At 49.7% G+C, this 21,737-nt stretch overlaps 1 protein-coding gene and 1 long non-coding RNA gene across 2 annotated transcripts in view; both read left to right on the top strand.

Annotated features, from left to right (window-relative positions):
• The window catches only part of LOC146425675 (uncharacterized), a 131,100-nt gene extending 123,941 nt beyond the window's left edge, over positions 1-7,159 (top strand). Inside the window, exon 3 of the mRNA XM_085041501.1 lies at positions 6,671-7,159. Within this exon, the coding sequence (XP_084897627.1) occupies positions 6,671-7,159 (489 nt within the window). The remainder of the gene's footprint in view (positions 1-6,670) is intronic.
• The window catches only part of LOC146425670 (uncharacterized), a 420,136-nt gene that overhangs the window by 304,325 nt on the left and 94,074 nt on the right, over positions 1-21,737 (top strand). The gene's annotated exons all lie outside the window — the stretch shown is intronic.

Raw genomic sequence — 21,737 nt, 5'->3', positions numbered from 1 at the left:
TGGCAGGGAAGGTGCGATGACTCCCGAGTGGCTGCAGGTGGCGCTGTGGCGCAGGGTCAGGTCAGCCTCACACAGCTGGTAATGGCAGACGGGCTGAGAAAGCAGGCAGGCAGCTCGGAGCGGCGAGTGGGGTGGCAGGGGCAGGGGGCTGGCTCTCTCCCAGGCTAGCCAGCAAGGTAGCAGAGACTCTGCAGTCACAGCAGACGCTGTGGTCTCGTGCGGCGAAAGCAGGGCAGGCGGCAGGGACAGCTGAGCTCCCCTACAGCTGCAGCAAAGCGCAGCCGGGAAAGGTGCGCTTTCCCAGTGTGGAAAGGGTTGGATCTCACACTTTTCCCCAGTCAAAAGCTCACCCAGCCAGAAGGAGAAGGCAGAGCACAGTTGGATCTCCCGCGGTCGCAGCCAGAAGCAAAAGCAGTCCCTTTCCTCCCGGTGTCTGAAGGACGAGTGCCGGTCCCAATGGCCGGCGTGCCTCTTCCCCTTGCCCCACCTAGCCACAGGCTTTTGTCTCTTACAAAAGAATTGATGGCTCTAATCACCGAGATATTTGTTGCTTAGTAACAGGGATGGAGAAAAAATACCAATGCCCCCAACCTCCGACATTATCCACCCCGAATTTGTTCCATTCCAACATGTTACATTGAGCTTAAACATTTAAACTATATACATACATGCATTAATCTAATTATATACATATATACATACAGATATGGATACAGGCACAGTGTTATGGGCCATTCAACCCCAACTAAGGTCCCCCTGAGGTATGCATCGTGTCTCTCCATCCTTTTGCATCACCCACCAGGTGCACCTTGGTCCCTGAGCGTAGACAACCCCACGGATGGGTTTGTCTTTGCTTGAGGCCGAATTAATCCAAACAGTTTTCCCCAACATGCCTCTCATGTGTACCACTGGGACCTTATCCCCGTCTGCTGTTTGCAGGGGTTCAGATTGGGCAGGGCCAGCTTGGTTGGTGGAACCTCGGGTGTTAACTAGCTAGGTGGCCTTGGCTAAATGCTGTTCCCAACCTTTAAAAATCCCCCCGCCTAAAGCCTTCAAGGTGGTTTTTAGCAGACCATTGCATTGCTCCACTTTGCCAGAAGCAGGTGCATGATAAGGAATGTGGTACACCCACTCAATGCCATGTTCCCTAGCCCAGGTGTTTATGAGGCTATTTTTAAAATGTGCCCCATTGTCTGACTCAATTCTCTCAGGGGTATCATGCCTCCAAAGGACTTGGTTTTCAAGGCCCATGATGGTGTTACGGGCAGTGGCATGAGGCACAGGGTAAGTCTCCAGCCACCCTGTGGTGGCTTCTACCATTGTGAGCACATAGCGCTTGCCATGGCGGGTTTGAGGCAGTGTGATGTAATGAATCTGCCAGGCCTCACCATACTTGTATTTAGACCACCTTTCACCATACCACAGGGGTTTCACCCCCTTGGCTTGCTTAATGGCAGCACACGTCTCACAATTATGGATTACTTGGGAGATACAGTCCATGGTTAGATGCACCCCTCGGTCTCGTGCCCACTTATAGGTGGCATCTCTGCCCTGATGGCCAGAGGCATCATGGGCCCATCGAGCTAAGAACAGCTCTCCCTTGTGTTGCCAATCCAAATCTATTTGTGACACTTTTATCTTTGCTGCCTGATCTACCTGTTCGACTCTTGGGGACATGGGCATCTACATGATGGACTTTCACAGGTAGCTTCTCTACCTGAGTGGCAATGTTTCGCCACTCATCAGCAGCCCAGATTGGTCTTCCTGTATGCTGCCAGCTGGCCTTTTCTCACCTTTCCAACCAACCCCACAGAGCATTGGTTACCATCCATGAATTGATGTAGAGGTAGAGCTTTGGCCACTTCTCTCTTTCAACAATGTCCAGGACCAACTGAACTGCTTTGAGTTCAGCAAGTTGACTCAATGCCCCCTCTCCTTCTGTAGCCTCTGTGACCCGTCGTGTGGGGCTCCATACGGCTGCTTTCCATTTCCGATTTGCCCCCACAATACGACAGGAACCATCAGTGAACAGAGTGTAACGTATTTCATCTTGTGGTAGTTGGTTGTAGGGTGGAGCTTCTTCTGCACAAGTCACCTGTTCCTGCTTCTCTTCATCCATGAGGCCAAAGTTTTCACCTTCGGGCCAATTTGTAATTATTTCCAAGATCCCAGGGCGATTCAGGTTTTCAATACGGGCGCGCTGTGTGATGAGGGTGATCCATTTGCTCCACGTGGCATCGGTGGCATGGTGGGTAGAAGGAACCTTTCCCTTGAACATCCACCCTAGCACTGGCAGTTGGGGTGCGAGGAGAAGTTGTGCTTCTGTGCCAATTAGCTCTGAGGCAGCTTGGACACCTTCATAGGCTGCTAGGATTTCCTTCTCAGTGGGAGTGTAGTTGGCTTCGCACCCTCTGTAACTCCAGCTCCAGAATCCCAATGGTCGCCCTTGAGTCTCACCAGGCACCTTCTGCCAAAGGCTCCAGGACAGACCATGGCTCCCAGCTGCAGAATAGAGCACATTCTTCACTTCTGGTCCTGTCCTGACTGGGACAAGGGCTAAAGCATGAGCGATCTCCTGCTTGATCTGAGTGAAGGCTTGTTGCTGTTCAGGGCCCCAGTGGAAATCGTTCTTCTTGCGGGTCACCAGGTAGAGAGGACTCACAATCTGGCTCTACTTGGGGATATGCATCCTCCAGAAACCTATGGGGCCTAGGAAGGCTTGCATCTCCTTCTTGTTGGTTGGTGGGGACATCGCTGTGATTTTATTGATGACTTCGGTAGGAATCTGACGTCGGCCATCTTGCCACTTCACTCCTAGGAACTGGATCTCTTTGGCAGGCCCCTTGACTTTGCTCTTTTTGATGGCGAAACCGGCTTCCAGGAGAATTTGGATTTTCTCTCCTTTCTCAAACACTTCTTCTGCTGTGCTCTCCCACACAATGATGTCGTCGATGTACTGCAGATGTTCCGGAGCCTCACCCTTTTCCAGCGTAGCCTGGATCAGTCCATGGCAGATGGTGGGACTGTGCTTCCACCCCTGGGGCAGTCGGTTCCACATGTACTGCTCGCCCCTCCAGGTGAAGGCAAACTGGGGCCTGCACTATGCTTCCAGAGGAATGGAGAAAAAGGCATTGGCAATGTCGATGGTCGCATACCACTTTGCTGCCTTGGATTCCAGCTTGTACTGAAGTTCCAGCATGTCCAGCACAGCAGCACTCAGAGGTGGAGTCACCTCATTCAAGGCACGATAGTCCACAGTCAATCTCCATTCTCCATCAGATTTGCACACAGGCCAGATGGGGCTGTTAAAGGATGAGTGGGCCTTGCTGACCACCCCTTGGCTCTCCAGCCCACGGACCATCTTATGGATGGGAACCACAGCATCTCGATTTGTTCTGTATTGCCGAAGGTGTACTGTTGAGGTGGCAATTGGTATTTGTTGGTCCTCCACCTTCAAAAGTCCAACTGCAGAAGGGTTCTCTGATAGTCCAGGCAAGGTGTTCAGTTGCCTCACGCCCTCTGCCTCGACAGCAGCTATTCCAAAAGCCCACTTGAGTCCTTTCGGGTCTTTGAAATAGCCGTTATGGAGGAAGTCTATGCCCAGAATACATGGGGCCTCTGGACCAGTCACAATGGGATGTTTTTGCCACTCCTTCCCAGTCAGGCTCACTTCGGCTTCTACCAGGGTCAACTGCTGTGATCCCCCCATCACCCCAGCAATAGAAATGGGTTCTGCTCCCACAAGTCCCGATGGCATTAGGGTACACAGTGCACATGTATCAACTAATGTCGCTGTTGAGCCACTAGCAGAGAAGGAAAACCTGGATTCTCAGCATAGCATAGAAAAAGCCCTTTATTATTTTAATCCAACATATATATAGACTTTTCAGAGGTCACCCAGATTGATCAGCCAGAAACCTCCCCCTAGGCCTGATTGGCCAGGCCTGAACTGTCCAAATCTCGAGACACTGTTTAAAAAACATCCAAACTTTATCTTTGTTTATAAAACACAACGGAATGTTCTCATGAGAAAGACCTGTGCTAGCCACAAACTAATGCTTCATATTTTTGTGGCTCTGATGTACCAGGCCATCGAATCCACACAGTTCAAAAAACATGGTTTTCCCGTGCCTCTACCTGGCTAGAGGCAGGGCCCCTCTAGCACTGGTTATCATTCCCTTCCTGGTCATACATTCTAGAGGTTCCCTCAAGGGAATATGACCCATCATCTTCCCTTCGATTCTACCTACCATGTCAGCCACGGGAAGCTGAGGCTACCTTCGCTTTAGCAGAACCCCCTCGGCCAGCGTTTCCCTCCTTAAGCTGACGCACCCGTGCTGCCAGGGCAGTAGTGTGTGGCAACACAGATTCTTTCCCATGGGAATTTTCTCGTCTTCTTCCTGTGTTTTTATAAATAAAGATAAAGTTTTAATGTTATTGAAACGGTCTCTGGAAGATAGGCAGTTCAAGCCTGGCCAATCAGCCTAGGGGGAGATTTTCAATTGGCCCAATCTGGACGACCTGTGAAAGTCTATATAAGTTCTAAAAATTTAATAATAAATTCAGAATTGTATCCTGCAGCAGTGCAGAACCTGAAAGCAGCTCTCCCCTGCTGCGGGGGGAGGGCTGCCCCAGAACCGGAACACGCAGGATGGTCATTCCATGGCCACGAGCTGTGGGGCTGGTCAGACGCGGTCCTTGTAGAAGTGTCGCAGGTTTAGAAAGCAGCTGTTTCGTTCCTGGTCTCCATGGTGTTTTTATTGTGGAAAACGGGGGAGGAGTGGGCAGACTGAGGAGGGGGAAGGGAAGACAAGGGAGGGTACAGGTTCCATACGAGCCCAGAACCAAAGAGGCCGTTCTGGATCTTTCTGGGGTTTTTATCTCTAGGGATGGGGGGCGGTCCTGACTCACATCCAGTCAGAAGGGGTCAGGGGGGCGGGGTCAGGGACGGGAAGGACACACGTTACAACAGTATCCATCTGAGATTCTGTCTGGCTTCCTCACTCTGCTAGCTGTTCAACAGCGACAGTAGTGGGCTTCCCATCCCACCTTCTCCTGTCTTCCCCATGGTCATGTAGAAAGAACCACAACTCGGCTCGTGGGGTGTACCTTCTCTCCCTAGCCGGGGGACATCGGGCTCTGGTGTTGGGGCCTGTGACTCTCACTGGTGCCACATTGTTCCCCCTCATCTCTTCCCTAATCTCCTCCCTCAGGTCCTTCATCTCCTCTCTCATCTCCCTCATCTCTCTCATCTCCTCTCTGAGGTCCTAAACCACATCAGAGACCTGAGCCTGCATCGGACCACTTATCACACTTGCATAATACCTGAGCCTGTCAGCTATGGAACGCACTGTCTCTCGATTGTCATCAGCAATAATTGTTGCAAGGAAGGTGGCATATTGGGATGGACCTAGATTTGCAAGGTTCCACAACATTTGCCTGGTGCACCTGACCCTGTCAGGATCATTTTCGTGCTGTCCGTCCCTCCCAAAGAGCACCTCCATTATTGCCGCTTCTCTCAGCCATTGGATCCCTTCCTCAATGGTCTTCCAGGGCAGTCTACGGTAGTGGTCCTGCATTCTGTCTTTGTGGACAAACTTCTCTCTTACACCCATTAAAAGCCTCTCCCAGAGAGAAAGAGGCCCTGTCTCCCTCGCGAACACTTTGTCAACACCCAGGTCCTGGGCCAAGGGTCCCAAATTCTTTGATTCGTTATTATCCAACTGCACGCCTGGGCCCATAAGGTCCCAAACTTGAAGTAACCAGGTTGGGAAAGCCTTGCGCCCCTATCGCACAACATCATTTCGCAGATTATGGAGACTATCGAAGTGGAAGGACTCGGTGATGATTATGGGCTCAGTGTCCACTGCTGGTTGTGAGGGCCCTGGCTCCCCATCATCATTAACTGGGCATACTGATTTGGTCTTATACTTTGTATGCACCACAGGGGCAACTGCTGCGTGCTGTGGCTGCTCTTGGGGTTCAGTTGGAACCTGGACGGTTGTAACGTCTGTGGGTTCCGCTGCTGCACCATCAGACTCTTTCCCTTTGGGGTGAGGAGAGGGTTTTCCTCCTGCTAGGGAGATGTATACTTTCAGCAGCTGGTGTATTTTGTGTATCTCCTCCACTAGCACCTCCACCCACTCCAGACAGTTTGTTTCTGAGGCAGGCTGTTGGACAGGGTCAGGCTGTGGGGCACCCCTAGGCTCTGGGACAGCCCCGGGCTCTGTGGCCGCATCCCTATTCCCTGGCACAGCTGTTAGAACAGTTACGCAGGGAAGTTTCACCTTATCCCGGAGTGCAAAGTAGGATAGACCTGTCAGCAACAGCAACATCAGCCACTGCATGATATCATTAGCATTTAGAGAGTGTGGCTAGCACAGGTCTTTCCCATGAGAATTCCTTTTGTGTTTTATAAACAAAGATAAAGTTTGGATGTTATTAAAAACAGTGTCTCGAGATTTGGACAGTGCAGGCCTGGCCAATCAGGCCTAGGGGGAGGTTTCTGGCTGACCAATCTGGGTGACCTTTGAAAACTCTATATATATGTTGGATTCAAACAATAAAGTACTTTTTTCTATGCCACACTGAGAATCGGGGCTTTCCTTCTCTGCCAGCGGCTCAACAGCGACATCTGGTGACCACCGACGTGTACTGCGCCCTATTGCAGGTACGCGGCAGTCTTGCCCCCGGGCCCGACTCCCCCCCCCCCGCCTGCCCTGAGGCATGGCTGGTTCTGATACGGACATGGACCCCCCCCCCCGTTCCTGCCGATGGACTCTTGCGGGCCTTTCTGGAGGTCTCTGAGGATGACCCTGCGTCCGATCAGTCGCCGCGGGTCGCTCGGGCTTTGTTGGAATGGGTCGCGGGCCACGTGTCCCGGGCCGTTTGGGATGTGGCGCTGGACTGTGATTTTTGGTTCGTGGTGTGGATGCGGGGAGATAGGTCTACGGTCCGCTTCCATGGGGTTTGGAGAGACATTTGGGACGCTTTGGAAGGGCAAGCGTTCTATGACTTGCAGCTATCAGCTTGCACGGGCGTGGAACCCCTGCTCTCGGCCGTGGGGCGGAGGGTGAAGGACGCGCCAACCCAGACGGATTCTGAAGTCCCGTCCTTGGCGGCGGATGCGGCCGCGAGGCCTGTTTGTTTCTCCAGCTGACCTACCTAGGCGCACTTATGTCCACCCGACAGAGCAGCTAGCCGGGTTGCTGAAGAATGGAGGGCCGCGGGTCGGCTCTGACACGGCCGCCGCGGCGGTCCCCCCGCCTTTGCCGCCGCGGAGTGCGCAGCCTCCGAACCTCCCCCCTCCCCTGCGAAATGGCGCCGGGATGCCCCTCCCCCATGGGCAGCCGGGATGTGCGGCGGGGGCTGGTGGGGTGGGGGTGGGGAGTGCTGCGGAGGACCAGGAGTCGCGGCTGCTCGCTTTAGCTGCGTGCCAGCCGCTTGCGGCTGCGGAGGTTCCGGTTCCGGATTTGCCGGTGGTTTCGGCCGGCGCGGGGGTTTCCGCGCGGGCGGCGGCCGGCTCGGGAGAGGCCGGCGTTTTGCCGAGCCCGGCCGGCGCGGCGGCGGCGCAGCCCCGGGCTGCGGTGGCCGCGGGTGCGGCCGATCCCGTGGCGTCGGGGCCGTGTGAGCAGGCGCCGGCTCAGCCGCTGGCTGCGGCCGGGGCCCGGCAGTCGGGGTCGCTCCCCGGGGCGGTCGTGGGGCCGGAAGGGGGGCCGCCGGCGGGCGGTGCTTCCGCCACGGGGGCTTTGATTGGCGTCCCAGGGGGTGCCGGGCCGACCCGGCTTCCCTGCGGCCCGGCGGACGTGGCGTCCATGCCTGGCGCGGCGGTTTTTCCTCCGCTTTCATTTTTCCATGATTTACTGGCCGAAGTGGCTGAGATTCGGCAGCGGATGGAGGTCTGTTCGTGCAGGCCCCACGGTCTGTGTGGGGCTGCCCAGGGAGTCCATCCCCCGGGTTCCCGGATGGGGTCTGGACTTCCTGGCAGCCCGGCGGCCGGCTTGGTGCCGGCGGCGAGGGGACGCTTTGGCCCCGGGCGGGTGCTGGTTCCCCTGCCGGGTTCTGTGGCAAATGAAGCCCTGGCGCGGCGTGCTGGCGCCGTGCCGGCAGGCGTGGCAGACGCGCCCGGCGGCGCGCCGGTGGCGCTGCCGTCTCCCTGCCCCTCCCCCGTCCCGGTCACCGCGCAATTTCTTGGCGGGGACACTGCCTCCGGCCGCTCGCCGTCCTTTGTGATGGGGAGTGCTGATTGCAAGCCCTGCTCCGACGGCTCGGACAGTGAAGAGGAGAGTTTTCTTCCTCCTGGGCGGAGGCTCGCGCGGGCGACGAAAAAGAAAGGGCATTGGGCTCTGTCGAACCCCTGGAGACGCCGTAACGGCATGGGGGTTTTCGCCCGCGTGACCCCCTGCAGTTCTGGGAATCAGTGAAGCAGGGTGCACTGGAGGCAGGGGACTGGGAACTTATAGAGAAGATTGGATTGCCCAAACAGAGGGAGGGGTGCGAATCTGCTGTGGCCGGTTCGGATGGTGGTGGCTTCCCTCAAGGGGATGCTCAGGCTTTTCCAGTGTATGTGCCTGGCCCAGATGTTATGGACACAAGGAACAGCCACTCCACCATCGCATGGCGCATGACAAAATGACCTAGCGACCAAGGTCGCAACATTTGGGGTGTCTTCTCAGGCGGTGATGCAAGTTCTTAGAATGATAAATAGTGATTTGCTTGCTCCATTTGATATTATGTATCTGGCTCAGGTGCTGTTTCACCCCGTACAGTACAGTGCCTTTGAGGACAATTGGAAAGCACTGGTCGAGGATCAGCTGAGGAAAAATGTGTCTTTGCCTGCTGAGGACCCTAGGCGCATGGTTGGGGTTGATGTCCTCATGGGTAAGGGACCTTTCTCCAACCCCAACGTTCAAGCTGCCTGGGATCCTCGGATCCTGGAGCAAGCCCAACAGCTCGGTATGGGAGCCATTTTGAAAACAATTGAGATGGTTGCCCCGCAAACGCGGTATACACAGATACGGCAGGGGCAATCTGAACTTTACATGTCATTTCTTGAGAAGCTGGCAGCAGCCTTGGAAAAGCAGGTTGATGATCCGTCCACGAGACAGATCTTGATGAAACACTTAGCAAGAGACAATGCCAATGACGAATGTAGAAGGATCATCAATGCCCTACCGGGGGATCCTTCTGTGCAGGAGATGATGCGAGCTTGCACCAGGGTGCAGTCAGAAAATCAGGGAAAAGTCGCCTTGGCTGCATTTTTGTCCTCAGATCAGGGACCCGCTGATCAGGATAAAAACCAGCCCCAATCTGGGAACAAACGGAAATGGGTCAAATCTAAACAGAAAGATCATTCAGAGAAGAAGGGAAATTCAGGGACCGAGACTCCTCAGTGTAAGAGGTGTGGTAGGCCAGGTCACACTTCAGACTACTGCAGGTTGCTGTACCATGTAGATGGTTGACCCCTGTCGGGAAACGTGAAGAGGGGTGCAAAAAGGGCGATTTGCCCCCCATCACAACAGTTCCCCCAGAACAGGGTGATGGCCCAGGCTTATCCGGTCAATGTGGAAGAGGCGTCAAAGGCTCAGCCCGAGTCAATGCCTACACCCACAGCAACAGTCGTCTTAGAATCCGACGATGCCCACAGGGTTCCCTTGGAGGTGGACGACTCCCTGGACCAGGGAACTGGTGCATTGCTCATGGCAGGGCCTGAGGCCACTAGCCAAGGGATCCTGGTTCTCCCAGAGTTCATAAATGCTGGTTTCGAGGGCCAAATTCATGCTACGGTTTCCACTCCTGATCCTCCTGTCACCATTCCTGCACAGACTTGCCTTGCTCACTTATTGCCTTGTGAGTCTTTTGTTCCCAGGGTAGACCAGCAAGTTGGCAGAGGTGACAGCACTGAACTGCCAGGACTTCCGCAGGTCTACTGGGCTGCATCTATCTCCAATGAGTCACCACAGATGACATTTACCCTCATCATGCCGAAAGCACGTCCACATCGAGTTCGAGTCCGAGGTTTGATCAATACAGGTGCTGATGCAACAATCCTTTCCGCCGCTTCGTGGCCTCCTACGTGGCCTTTGTGCCCGGTGGGACTGAATATCGCGGGGTTGGGAGGAACGACACAGAGTCGATTGAGTAAGCGACCTGTGTTGGGGAAGGATCCAGAGGGACACACGGCCTCTATTCGGCCTTACGTCACTCCAGCTCCAGTGAACCTCTGGGAACGGGACGTGTTGGCAGCTTGGGGGGTGCGGATCACGACAAATTTTTGATAGGGGTCACTGTGTGCAAGGGCGCACCATATTCCACGCTGTCTTTACGATGGCTGACGAAAACACCGATATGGGAACCACAGTGGCCCCTGCCGAAAAATAAATTAGTCGCCCTTTGTCAGCTGGTTCAGGAGCAACTGAAACAGGGACACATAGAACCTTCTACCAGTCCCTGGAACACCCCAGTTTTTGTGATTAAGAAAAAATCGGGGAAATGGAGACTGTTGCAAGATCTCCGGAAAGTCAGTGCAGTGATGGAAAGTATGGGGAGTTTACAGCCTGGCATGCCTTCACCCACGATGATTCCCACTGAGTGGGAAATCTTGATTGTTGATTTGAAGGATTGCTTTTTTACAATTCCTTTGCACCCCAATGACAGACCAAAATTTGCCTTTACTGTGCCTGCAATTAACAATGCGGAGCCTGTAAAGCGATTTCAATGGAAAGTGTTTCCTCAGGGCATGAAAAATAGCCCAACTATCTGTCAATGGTATGTCGCGCAGGCCTTGTCCGGAATCCGTGAGCAGTTTCCTGAGGCACTCTGCTACCATTATATGGATGATATCCTGGTGGCAGCAGCCACCCAGGATGAGTTGCAGAGGTTACAGCCTCGACTGCTCGATGCCTTGCATTCCTATGGGTTGCAAGTTGCTCCGGAAAAGTTTCAACAACAGCCTCCTTGGAAATATTTGAGAGTCAAAATTTTGGATCGAACCATACAGCATCAAGAGGTGCAGTTCTCAGACACTGTTAAGACTCTAAATGATGCCCAAAAGTTGCTAGGCATCATCAACTGGTTACGTCCATATTTGGGACTGACCAATGCACAACTTTCCCCACTTTTTAATATTTTAAAGGGGGACTCTGACCTAAACTCACCTCGACAATTGACTCCCGAGGCGCGACGAGTGCTGAACGAAGTGCAGCAAGCTGTTTCTGCTCATCAGGTTTATCGAGTGGATCCCTCTACTGATATCACTGTTTTCATTACTGCTCCAGACCTCCAACCTACGGGTATCATTGGCCAGTGGAACAAACAATGGGATGATCCTTTGCACATCCTGGAATGGGTCTTTTTGCCCCATCAGCCAAAAAAGACAGCACCCACATTGTTCGAATTGATTGCCTGCCTGATAACTAAATGCCGATATCGGTGTTTACAACTGATGGCGGCTGATCCTGCAACGATTGTTGTTCCGGTATCACGGGACAATTTTGAATGGAGTCTTGCTAATAGCGCTCCTTTGCAAAGTGCACTGCAGAATTTTTCAGGGCAGATTGCTTATCATCTGCCCAGTCACAAATTGCTGCAGCTGGCAAATTCAGTCAATCGTATGTTGCGGCCAAAGAACAGCCGGGTGCCAGTTCATGGACCCACCGTCTTCACAGACGGCTCTGGGAAAACAGGAAAGGCCATTGTTACCTGGAAGGAAGGATCTGAGTGGCAGGTGCTGAAAGGCCACGAGACAGGCTCTGCTCAACTGGTTGAATTGAAAGCAGTTGCCATGGCCTTTCAGCGGTTCTTTCAGGTGCCTTTGAATCTGGTCACTGATTCTGCTTATGTAGCAGACATAACCAAATGTTTGGATTGCTCACTTCTAAAAGAAGTCAATAATGCGACTCTGTTTTCGCTATTGCGAACCCTGTGGAAGGCAACTCAGGCTCGAGTGCATCCATATTATATTCTGCACATTTGAAGCCACACCAATTTACCAGGCTTTATAACGGAAGGCAATGCCAGGGCTGACATGTTATCCAACCCTGCATGGGTGGCACCTCAGCCTGACAAAATTGCGCAAGCTAAGGCATCGCACAATTTCTTTCATCAGAGCGCACGTGCCCTGCAGAAGCAATTTCAATTGACGCCGACTGAGGCTCGTGACATTGTCAGTGCTTGTGCTGACTGCCACAGACTCGCTGCTCCTCTGCCATTGGGGGTGAACCCCAGAGGTCTAAAGGCCTTACAGTTGTGGCAGACAGATGTGACACACGTTCCAGAATTTGGCCGAGTCAAGTATGTGCATGTGTCTATTGACACTTTCTCCTCAGCTGTGTGGGCGTCTGTTCATACTGGAGAAAAGAGTCGCACTGTCGTTGCCCATTGGAAATTGGCCTTCTCGGTCCTGGAGGTGCCAGCCACTGTGAAAACCGACAATGGTCCTGCCTATGCCTCACAGAAGACGTGGCAGTTTTTACACCTATGGGGTGTAGACCATACATTCGGTATTCCGCATTCTCCTACTGGCTAAGCCATTGTGAAATGCGCTCACAGTACTCTGAAGCGTGTCTTGGAAAGGCAAAGAGGGGGAATGCATGGGGAAACACCACAGAGTCGATTGGAGAAAGCTTTGTACACAATCAATCATCTTACAGTGCCACCAAATTTGAATAATCCTGTGATTTTGAACCACTTTCTTTCATTGCAGTCATCAGGCGAGTTGCGTTTGCCCCGGGCGAAGGTATGGGTACGGAACCTACTTACTAACACCTGGGAAGGCCCACATGAGCTTATTGCTTGGGGTCGAGGGTATGCTTGCATCTCCACAGATACTGGGGTACGATGGCTGCCCGCAAAATGCGTCCGCCCTGATCTGCGGCTCCAGAGACAGAACCAGCAACCTCAAAATGACAACCAGAATGCTGAACACCAACCGAGTGATCCTTCTGATGATGACCAAGAAGCCGGTCCATCCACAAGCAGAGACTGAAACTCATTCATGGAGTCAGAAAGCAAGGACTTTGAAAGCATGTTTTGTTGAATTACAGATTTATATGTAGATTTAGTTTATATATATACTCTATCTAGGGTATTGCATGGGGCCTCTTTGACCATCTTAGTCAGCATCTGGTTCGGGTTCTGTTCGGTGGCTGGCCACCTCCGGACAGACCCCCTCTTGAGTTTCAACCAGGCTCTGTTTGGTAACTGGCCATTACCAAACAGATCCTTCATGCTGACCCACTGGGGCTCACAAGCAATGCCTTCTGTTCTTAAACAAAAAGGGGTAGCTCTGGCTAGCACAGGTCTTTCCCATAAGAATTCCTTTTGTGTTTTATAAACAAAGATAAAGTTTGGATGTTATTAAAAACAGTGTCTCGAGATTTGGACAGTGCAGGCCTGGCCAATCAGGCCTAGGGGGAGGTTTCTGGCTGACCAATCTGAGTGACCTTTGAAAACTCTATATATATGTTGGATTCAAACAATAAAGTACTTTTTTCTATGCCACGCTGAGAATCGGGGCTTTCCTTCTCTGCTAGCGGCTCAACAGCGACAAAAGAGTATCTGAACTTTTCGAGCACTAGTTGGGTAGACCCAAAGCAATGAGTGAAGGGTTGAGAAAAACTTTCCCCTGGTGTTATCTCCTCACAAAAGGTACTATTGCCAAACACACTCCAAAAACATGTACTGACAGTGCCAAAAACCTGTAACCATGTGCCTGCCATCAAAATTACCTGAAAAATCCATAAATTCTTCACCCTATTGGCCCATTGTGCAAACTGGATAACAGCCACAATAACCTTAGTTATAGGGCCCATGTTTAGGTAGGGAGCTGCAAATGGGAAAAGTGTGGTCACAAGTATGTGCCAACCAAAGCAGGATATACTGGACAACATGGTGCCACTTAATGAGGTTTTCATGGTCACCACAGTAAAGTAGGTCTCACAGAAACTGTTATTCCTTTTTCTTCCAATGCCCTCGTGCCCCACTTGGGTGCCAAGATCTGTCTTGGTTTGAAAGACAGGTGCCTGCTAAGAGAGGTGGAACCCTCCCAGAAGACAGAGAATGTGATTTCCCTTCCCTCCGAATTATTTTAATTTTGAAATCAAGGGCTTTCAGGCAGAGGTATGGGAAAAGGAATAACAGTTCTTTACTAGTATCTATGGCAGAGTAAACAAGCAATAACAAGAATAGCAACAACAAACAAAACCAGAAACCAGTAGCAGGTGTCTTTTTGAGCTGCTGAGCACTTTCCCATGTGGTGTAATCACGGTCGCAAGCAGCAGGGGCGCTGTTGAGCTCCCGGCCTGGCAGGGAAGGTGCGATGACTCCCGAGTGGCTGCAGGTGGCGCTGTGGCGCAGGGTCAGGTCAGCCTCACACAGCTGGTAATGGCAGACGGGCTGAGAAAGCAGGCAGGCAGCTCGGAGCGGCGAGTGGGGCGGCAGGGGCAGGGGGCTGGCTCTCTCCCGGGCTAGCCAGCAAGGTAGCAGAGACTCTGCAGTCACAGCAGACGCTGTGGTCTCGTGCGGCGAAAGCAGGGCAGGCGGCAGGGACAGCTGAGCTCCCCTACAGCTGCAGCAAAGCGCAGCCGGGAAAGGTGCGCTTTCCCAGTGTGGAAAGGGTTGGATCTCACACTTTTCCCCAGTCAAAAGCTCACCCAGCCAGAAGGAGAAGGCAGAGCACAGTTGGATCTCCCGCGGTCGCAGCCAGAAGCAAAAGCAGTCCCTTTCCTCCCGGTGTCTGAAGGACGAGTGCCGGTCCCAATGGCCGGCGTGCCTCTTCCCCTTGCCCCACCTAGCCACAGGCTTTTGTCTCTTACAAAAGAATTGATGGCTCTAATCACCGAGATATTTGTTGCTTAGTAACAGGGATGGAGAAAAAATACCAATGCCCCCAACCTCCCACAACTGTTTACAGACAATAGAGGAGACCTATTCCAGCAGACCAGACCTGAAGGATGTGCCTCTGGAGAAACCAAATTGGGAGCTGATTGCACTGACCAGAGCTCTAGAACTGAGCGAGGGAAAGAAGGTAAACATATGGACTGATTCCAAATATGCCTTCAGTGTTGTTCATGCCCACAGAACTATTTGGAAGGAACGTGGCCTGCTGACTGCTCAAGGTAATGGTATTAAGCATGCAAAACAAATCTTTGCGCTCCTGCAGAGCATCTGGAAGCCTACAGAAGTAGCTGTCATGCATTGCAGAAGTCATCAAAATGGGAAGACAACCCTTGAAGTGGGATATTGCTTTGCTGATGAAATAGCAAGAGGAATAGCAGAAAAAGGCATATTTGCGGTAGTGCCACTGATTCGCCCCAATCGAGCCTGGAGACACTTCAGAGACCAAGTCAGAGAAGTGGGTATTTGCTTTATTCGGTGCACCGGATGTGTGGGGAATTGTCTCCGCCAAACACACACACACACCAGTACCTCCAAAGGCACAGTGTTATAGGTGAAATTCATGAATATTCATTACATTCCCCAGGATAGGAGTGGTTATACTAATTACTTCTCATAAGTCATTAATATTATTAGCGATTTCTTGTGCTCAATTTCAAAAGTATTCCTTTTGCCCCCTGTTGTATTACGGTCCGGGAGGGTGGCACAGTCCGGCTCCCCCCCGGACCGGGTCTCTGGTTCTTGTAAATCCCACCGGATCCGGGGCGAGCGGCCCCCGAGGTTCTGCGGCATGGCGGCAGTCTTCCAACCACGTCAATTCAGCAGGAATATCGTGATACGAAGGAAGAACTGGACTCCATCTCTGTTCTGCTAGAGGTTTATTTGGGGTAACGGGAAAAGGGGGGCAGGGAAGGAGAAGGGGGAAGGGAGACAAGGCAGGGAGGAGATGCTAGCAGCCCAGAGATGCAAAGACCTAGAGCTGGTCCAGGCTCTGCCTTTTAAGGGGGAGGAGAGGGGGCAGGGGCTGGCTCTCTCTGAGCCAGTCCCAGGAGGACAAAGGGAAGATTGGCAGGAGGGTACACACCAATAGGTTTTGAGGTACAGCAGAGCATATTTCAAAATGAACCAATGGTATACAGAGCAGAGGCACAAAGGAGCACATGGAATCCTGAAATTCCACGTTGCTACAGCCCCCTTTTATCTTGATAAGATTAAGGGAATCCACAAGGCCAGAACTGTTATCAGCCTTCAGCCCTGGACGGGCGCCCTGCTGGTGGAAGGGGTAAAAGCTCAAAGAAACAAGGATGGTTGAAGTGCAAATAGATTTGGGTTTTCTATTTGACCACTCTTTTCTCACCACAGAAAGAAGTACATCTAACAGGGTGTGAAAAATGAGTTTCACTCTCCTGTTGAAATTTAAAAGTTTAATAAAGGACAATAGGGGACAAAAACAATAAAGCAAAGAAACAGCGCTGGGTGCTTGGCCCTAACCCAAGAATCACACCTGCCATTGAGGGAGTCGTCTTAAATACTCTTTGTATTGTATCAGCCTCATGCCTATTCATAAGCATTCATGCATATTCAAACTTTTCTCAAAACTATTTTGCATGTTCCAAGAACTGTTTTGCATGGCTCCTCCTTGGTCCCGCCTTTTTAGAGCATGCGCTTTTTCGGCTGTGGTTTCTTCCAGTCTTGGTTATCGTGTCCCAGTTTGGGTTTTTGTTTGTGGTCCTTGCATCTGGTTATGGCTGATAGTCAGGTATCAGTGGCAGGTCTTCTTTTGTGCTGTTCTTTGGGTGTTATCCAGTCAAGCAGGTAGTGTGGTTAGTAAAGGAAAGTCTTTTAAACTACTTTTATTAGTTATTTTACTACTATATCGAAATCTAGTTCATAACAGAAATTAAAACATTGGTTATATACCTCTATCTTTATGACAAGACTACTTCTATAAAAAAAATAAAACCATACACACAATGAATATCTATGAAAAGCCAACACTATATTATTATGTATTTATCACACAGGGTTTACTCCAAAATATGATCAGGGAGACCACAAATTAATTAAGTTTCTTAAGGCTGAGATTAAGGAAGGTGGGTGGGCTGTTACCCCGATAGGTGAGGTTGTAGTCCCACCCCCGCTCCTTCGAGAAATAGCACAGACGAAGCATGAGAGTACCCACTGGGGAACAGAAAACCTTTTAAAACATCTGGAGAAAGTAGTGATAAGGAAAGGGATGACTAATATTGTACAGTCTATAACAAGCAAGTGAGAAACCTGTTGCAAAAACAATCCTGACACAAGCAAGAGTAAAGAGAAACGACGAGAGGGAACTCACGGCAGTCTCAATATGAGATATAAAGTAAGCTCCCTTTTATTTCACCAAACGAGAGACTTATATACTGTTACAGAAGTTACTATTCATAGATACACACACACATCTGCAGTCTGCTCTCACACATTCAGGGATCCTCCTGTTAACTCCCTTATTCTTTTCTCATAACACTTCTGACTCCCTAATCTTTCTCATGACATTCTTCCCACAGAACATTCTCAGGCAAACAAACCACTGTAGCTTGTTGGAATTTTACTGAGGCCTGAGAATTCAGTTAGCATAAGTTTTGCTGGAAAACTGCGTTTTCCAACAGTTCCCCCGTTTCGCTTGTGAGAACAGACGTTGTCTGTTATCAGATTAATTTGCTTTGCTATAAGTAATTCTTATTATTAGAATTGTTATAAGTTTACCTAAGGAAATTTCACTAATTATTTAGATATGTTGCCATGGTCTAGAAATTGTCATTGCTGAAAACATTCACTTCACAGGTAAAGCTTGGAGAACCTTTCCCGGGTAAGGACTCCAAGTTTACCTGGAAGAAGGTTTAGCTTTTATAAACTCAATTCGGTAAATGAAAATTATTTGATCACATTTTGGTACGGAACACTTGGGACTCATGGCATGTTTCCCAGCCAGTTAGAACCAAAGCTTGGCCAGAGCTCAGGTGCTAAGTGGAAGGGTTTTCTTAGAACATCTTATAAACAAGCTTTGATTAATATCAATAAGGAGAGTGTCTTAACATGTTACTATTTTTGTAGATAGCTATATAAGATGAGATGAAATATTTGAAAACAGTAGATATTATTATTTGACTTTAACTAAGAAAGATGAAACTGCAAAGCTTTTGTGAATAATAATATAAACTAACAAATTTAAAACTTAAAATTAATATCACTAAAAATGAATAAAACTTAATCTTAATAAATCTTATTTTAAACTAACAATTAGGACTTAACTATAATGGAATTTAAAATTGATATTACCTTAACAACTTAACTCTAACAAGATTTAAAACTTAACAGAATTTAAAATTAACATCACTTAATATTACTTAACAGAATTTTAACTTTAACAGAATTTACAACTTAATAGAATTTAAATTCACTATTACTTAACTTTAACAGAATCTATGCTTAACCAAAGATACTTAACAGGTAGTTTAAACTATTTAGTATAACTTCACTCACAGGTTTTTCATTCACACATCAAAACTCTCGAGAAATCAAAATCACACTCTCATCAATCACAGATTTCATCCACATTAAAGCATTCAACACACTCTCAGTAGGCCTACAATATTCACACATACACACAAATGCTTCAGCAAAATTCAGCTTTTGTTCAAGGCTTTTAGTATTCAAGGTGTTATTATTTTTTTATCAGGATAATATCTTGTTACAATGCTTCTTTATTAGTAAATTGCTGGAAATAGGTTTTGGTCTGTTGGTCAATACGTGGCAATGGATGTTTCACCCTGCAAAGCGAATAATTAGAGGTTTTGGAGAGAACAGCTGGAGAACGTGTTCAAAGATTTGTTTCTGAAGCTAGAGAGCACGGCGGGATCGCTGCCGCCATGGGGAACGACATGGATGTGATTCCCGAGCGGGAGATGAAGGATCTCCAGTTCAGAGCACTGAAGAAGATTCGCATCTTTGAAACTCTTAAAAGTTCTCCATGACTACAAAAGAAACAACTCCATCCTGTATCAAACTGCTGTTTTGCTGGCAACGCTGTTGGTTAGTTCTGGTTCGCTGCTGAAGTTGCCAATCATTTCCTCATCCTTGGGGAGGAGTAGAGTTTAGAGTTTCACCACAGGCATCACAGTTGGGGCAGTGAAGGAGGCGTGGATGGCTCGCGGCTCCGCCCACCGGGCCACCCTCTGGGACTTCCGCTCTGGTTGTCATTCGGCCGGAAACCACGGCTGGAGCAACTTCCGCCACAGGTCTGTCTGTGGTCCGCAGGCGGCGCGCAGTGAGGGGTAGGGGCCGCCGCTGGTTTTGGTCACTGGTCACTTTCTGTTTGTTCTTTTTGTTTCTACAAGCTTCTGTGCTGTGAGTATCTCTATTGCAGCGGGAACACCAAACTTTTTCGTTACAGTTCTTCCGCATGTGTCCCCCACTCCCGCATCGGTAACATCGGGATGATTTCTGGTTACTCTGTTTCTTTACCCGCGATATCTGAGCTCGTTCTAACAAAGCATTCAATTGTTCTGGCAAAAGTCCAACAGTGACTCTCTCAAACAAAGCAGCTAAGATGTTTTTCGTTGTAAAGTTGCCAAACTCTGTGATACATTGAGACAGGAACAGATTTTTCATCCAATCGAGTAACTTTGTATTCTCGGCTGTCGGCACGGCGCGCTCTCTCCCCCCCCCCCCCCGGCGGGGGGGGTTTCCCCAGCTGCTGTGCCGCGGCCGAAGTTTTACGCATATCAAAAGCGGCACAGTAACTCACAGGTTTTTCTCTGCTCAATGCAGCTACTATGTCCTGTGCCATGAGCCAGGCAAGGTTTTGCTTTGTGGCATGTATTTGTAAGCAGGCTACAACTTTACTCCATGGTTTGCCAAGCTTTCTTGCTATTTTATCACAGTCCAAAAGCAAAACAGCTCCGTAATTCAACCACTCTCCCACACTGAATACTGTAATAGGATTTGTAAAAAATCCATAAGCTTGTCCTACCACTATCAGGCCCATTAAGTGTGATAGGCCACTTTTACCGAGTCCGTGCTTTTCTAAAAAGCATAACAATAAAATTTGGGCTACCTCTGATTCCATTTTGGTCCAGCTGGTTTTCAGGGTCCTGGTCGACACCGTCTAAGCACTCTGTAGGAGCTCGCAGTCGCCAGAGTTCTGTGCAGTTCACCGAAGTATAGCCCTCACGGTAGGCAGGTCCTATTTGGCCTGTGTCTGCAGGATCTTCCCCGGTTCGGGCGAAGATTTTGACACACCATCGCTGCACGCTCTGGCGCCTCTCCGTTCTCGCCGCTCTCAGAAGCAAGGTCGTAAAACTCCGCTGTTAGGGTCCGTAGTCGTCGGGGTCACCATTTAAAGAGAAACGACGAGAGGGAACTCACGGCAGTCTCAATATGAGATATGAAGTAAGCTCCCTTTTATTTCACCAAACGAGAGACTTATATACTGTTACAGAAGTTACTATTCATAGATACACACACACATCTGCAGTCTGCTCTCACACATTCAGGGATCCTCCTGTTAACTCCCTTATTCTTTTCTCATAACACTTCTGACTCCCTAATCTTTCTCATGACATTCTTCCCACAGAACATTCTCAGGCAAACAAACCACTGTAGCTTGTTGGAATTTTACTGAGGCCTGAGAATTCAGTTAGCATAAGTTTTGCTGGAAAACTGCGTTTTCCAACACAAGAGAGTAATGTAAGAAGTGACCAAGGCAGGGCATCTCCCAGAAGATTACTGGCAAATAGATTTTGCTGAAATGCCACGTAAGGAGGAATACAAATATGTACTGATATTGGTTGATATGTTCAGTGGGTGGCCTGAAGCTTATCCCTGTCGCACCAATGCAGCAAAGGAAGTAGTAAAAGCCTTGCTCAACAAGGTTTGGGGTTCCTTTGGGAATGTCATCAGATAGGGGACCACATTTTGTTGCAATGGTGATTGGGGAAGTTAGCAGGATTCTGGGACTTACTTGGGACTTGCATACACCATACAGGCCCCAAGCAAGTGGCAAAGTTGAAAGTATGAATGGAACCCTCAAGGCCCAAATTGGTAAGATCTGCCAAGAAACATCTATGACATGGGTTCAGGCTTTGCCTATTGCCCTACTGAGGGTCCGCATACAACCAAGGCAGAGAGACAATATAAGTCCCTATGAAATCTTATATGGCAGACCATATCCGGTTCCACATATCCTGGGAAAAATTCACGAGGGGTAAAATTGATTTACAGAAATACTTAACAATTTTAAGCTCCACTTTGCAGAAGCTCCCGAGATTCGTCGTGCTGTCCAAACCTATAGGATTGGACACCCCTGCTCACCCATTTCAGCCTGGAGACTGGGTTGGCATCAAGTGGTGGGACAGTGACCCCTTCCAAGCTAAGTGGAAGGGACCATTCCAAGTTTTGCTGATCACCCTCACTGCTGGGAAAAGACCGTGGATCCACTTCTCCAGAGTGAAAAAAGCTTCTGCCCCTGAGACCATCAAGAAAACAGAGACTAATGCAAATCAGGATAATGTGGTTTAAATTGTTCTTTACATGTCTGTTGTTTGCCCAATTAATAACCATGACTCAAGGCTCAGCCAAAAGTTGCACAGCACTGTAATCCAAAATGTGTCCAGAGCTCTTAATATGAGCAATTGCTGGATCTGTACCCAATTACCACCTCTAGATGGATGTGGTAACTGGCCTTTGAAGAATTAAAAAAGGTTTGGAGGAAATTTGGAAGAGGACTCAAATTCTACATGAAATGGGTTCCAGAAATTACACCTTGAAATTCAACCACATCTTCCACACCCTCACTTCATGGT

This window comes from Lichenostomus cassidix, chromosome W (assembly GCF_008360975.1).
Source record: "Lichenostomus cassidix isolate B80296 chromosome W, HeHo_3.0, whole genome shotgun sequence".
Taxonomy (NCBI): domain Eukaryota; kingdom Metazoa; phylum Chordata; class Aves; order Passeriformes; family Meliphagidae; genus Lichenostomus; species Lichenostomus cassidix.
Note: the sequence above shows the minus strand (reverse complement) of the source record. Positions and strands in the feature narration are given on the sequence as shown.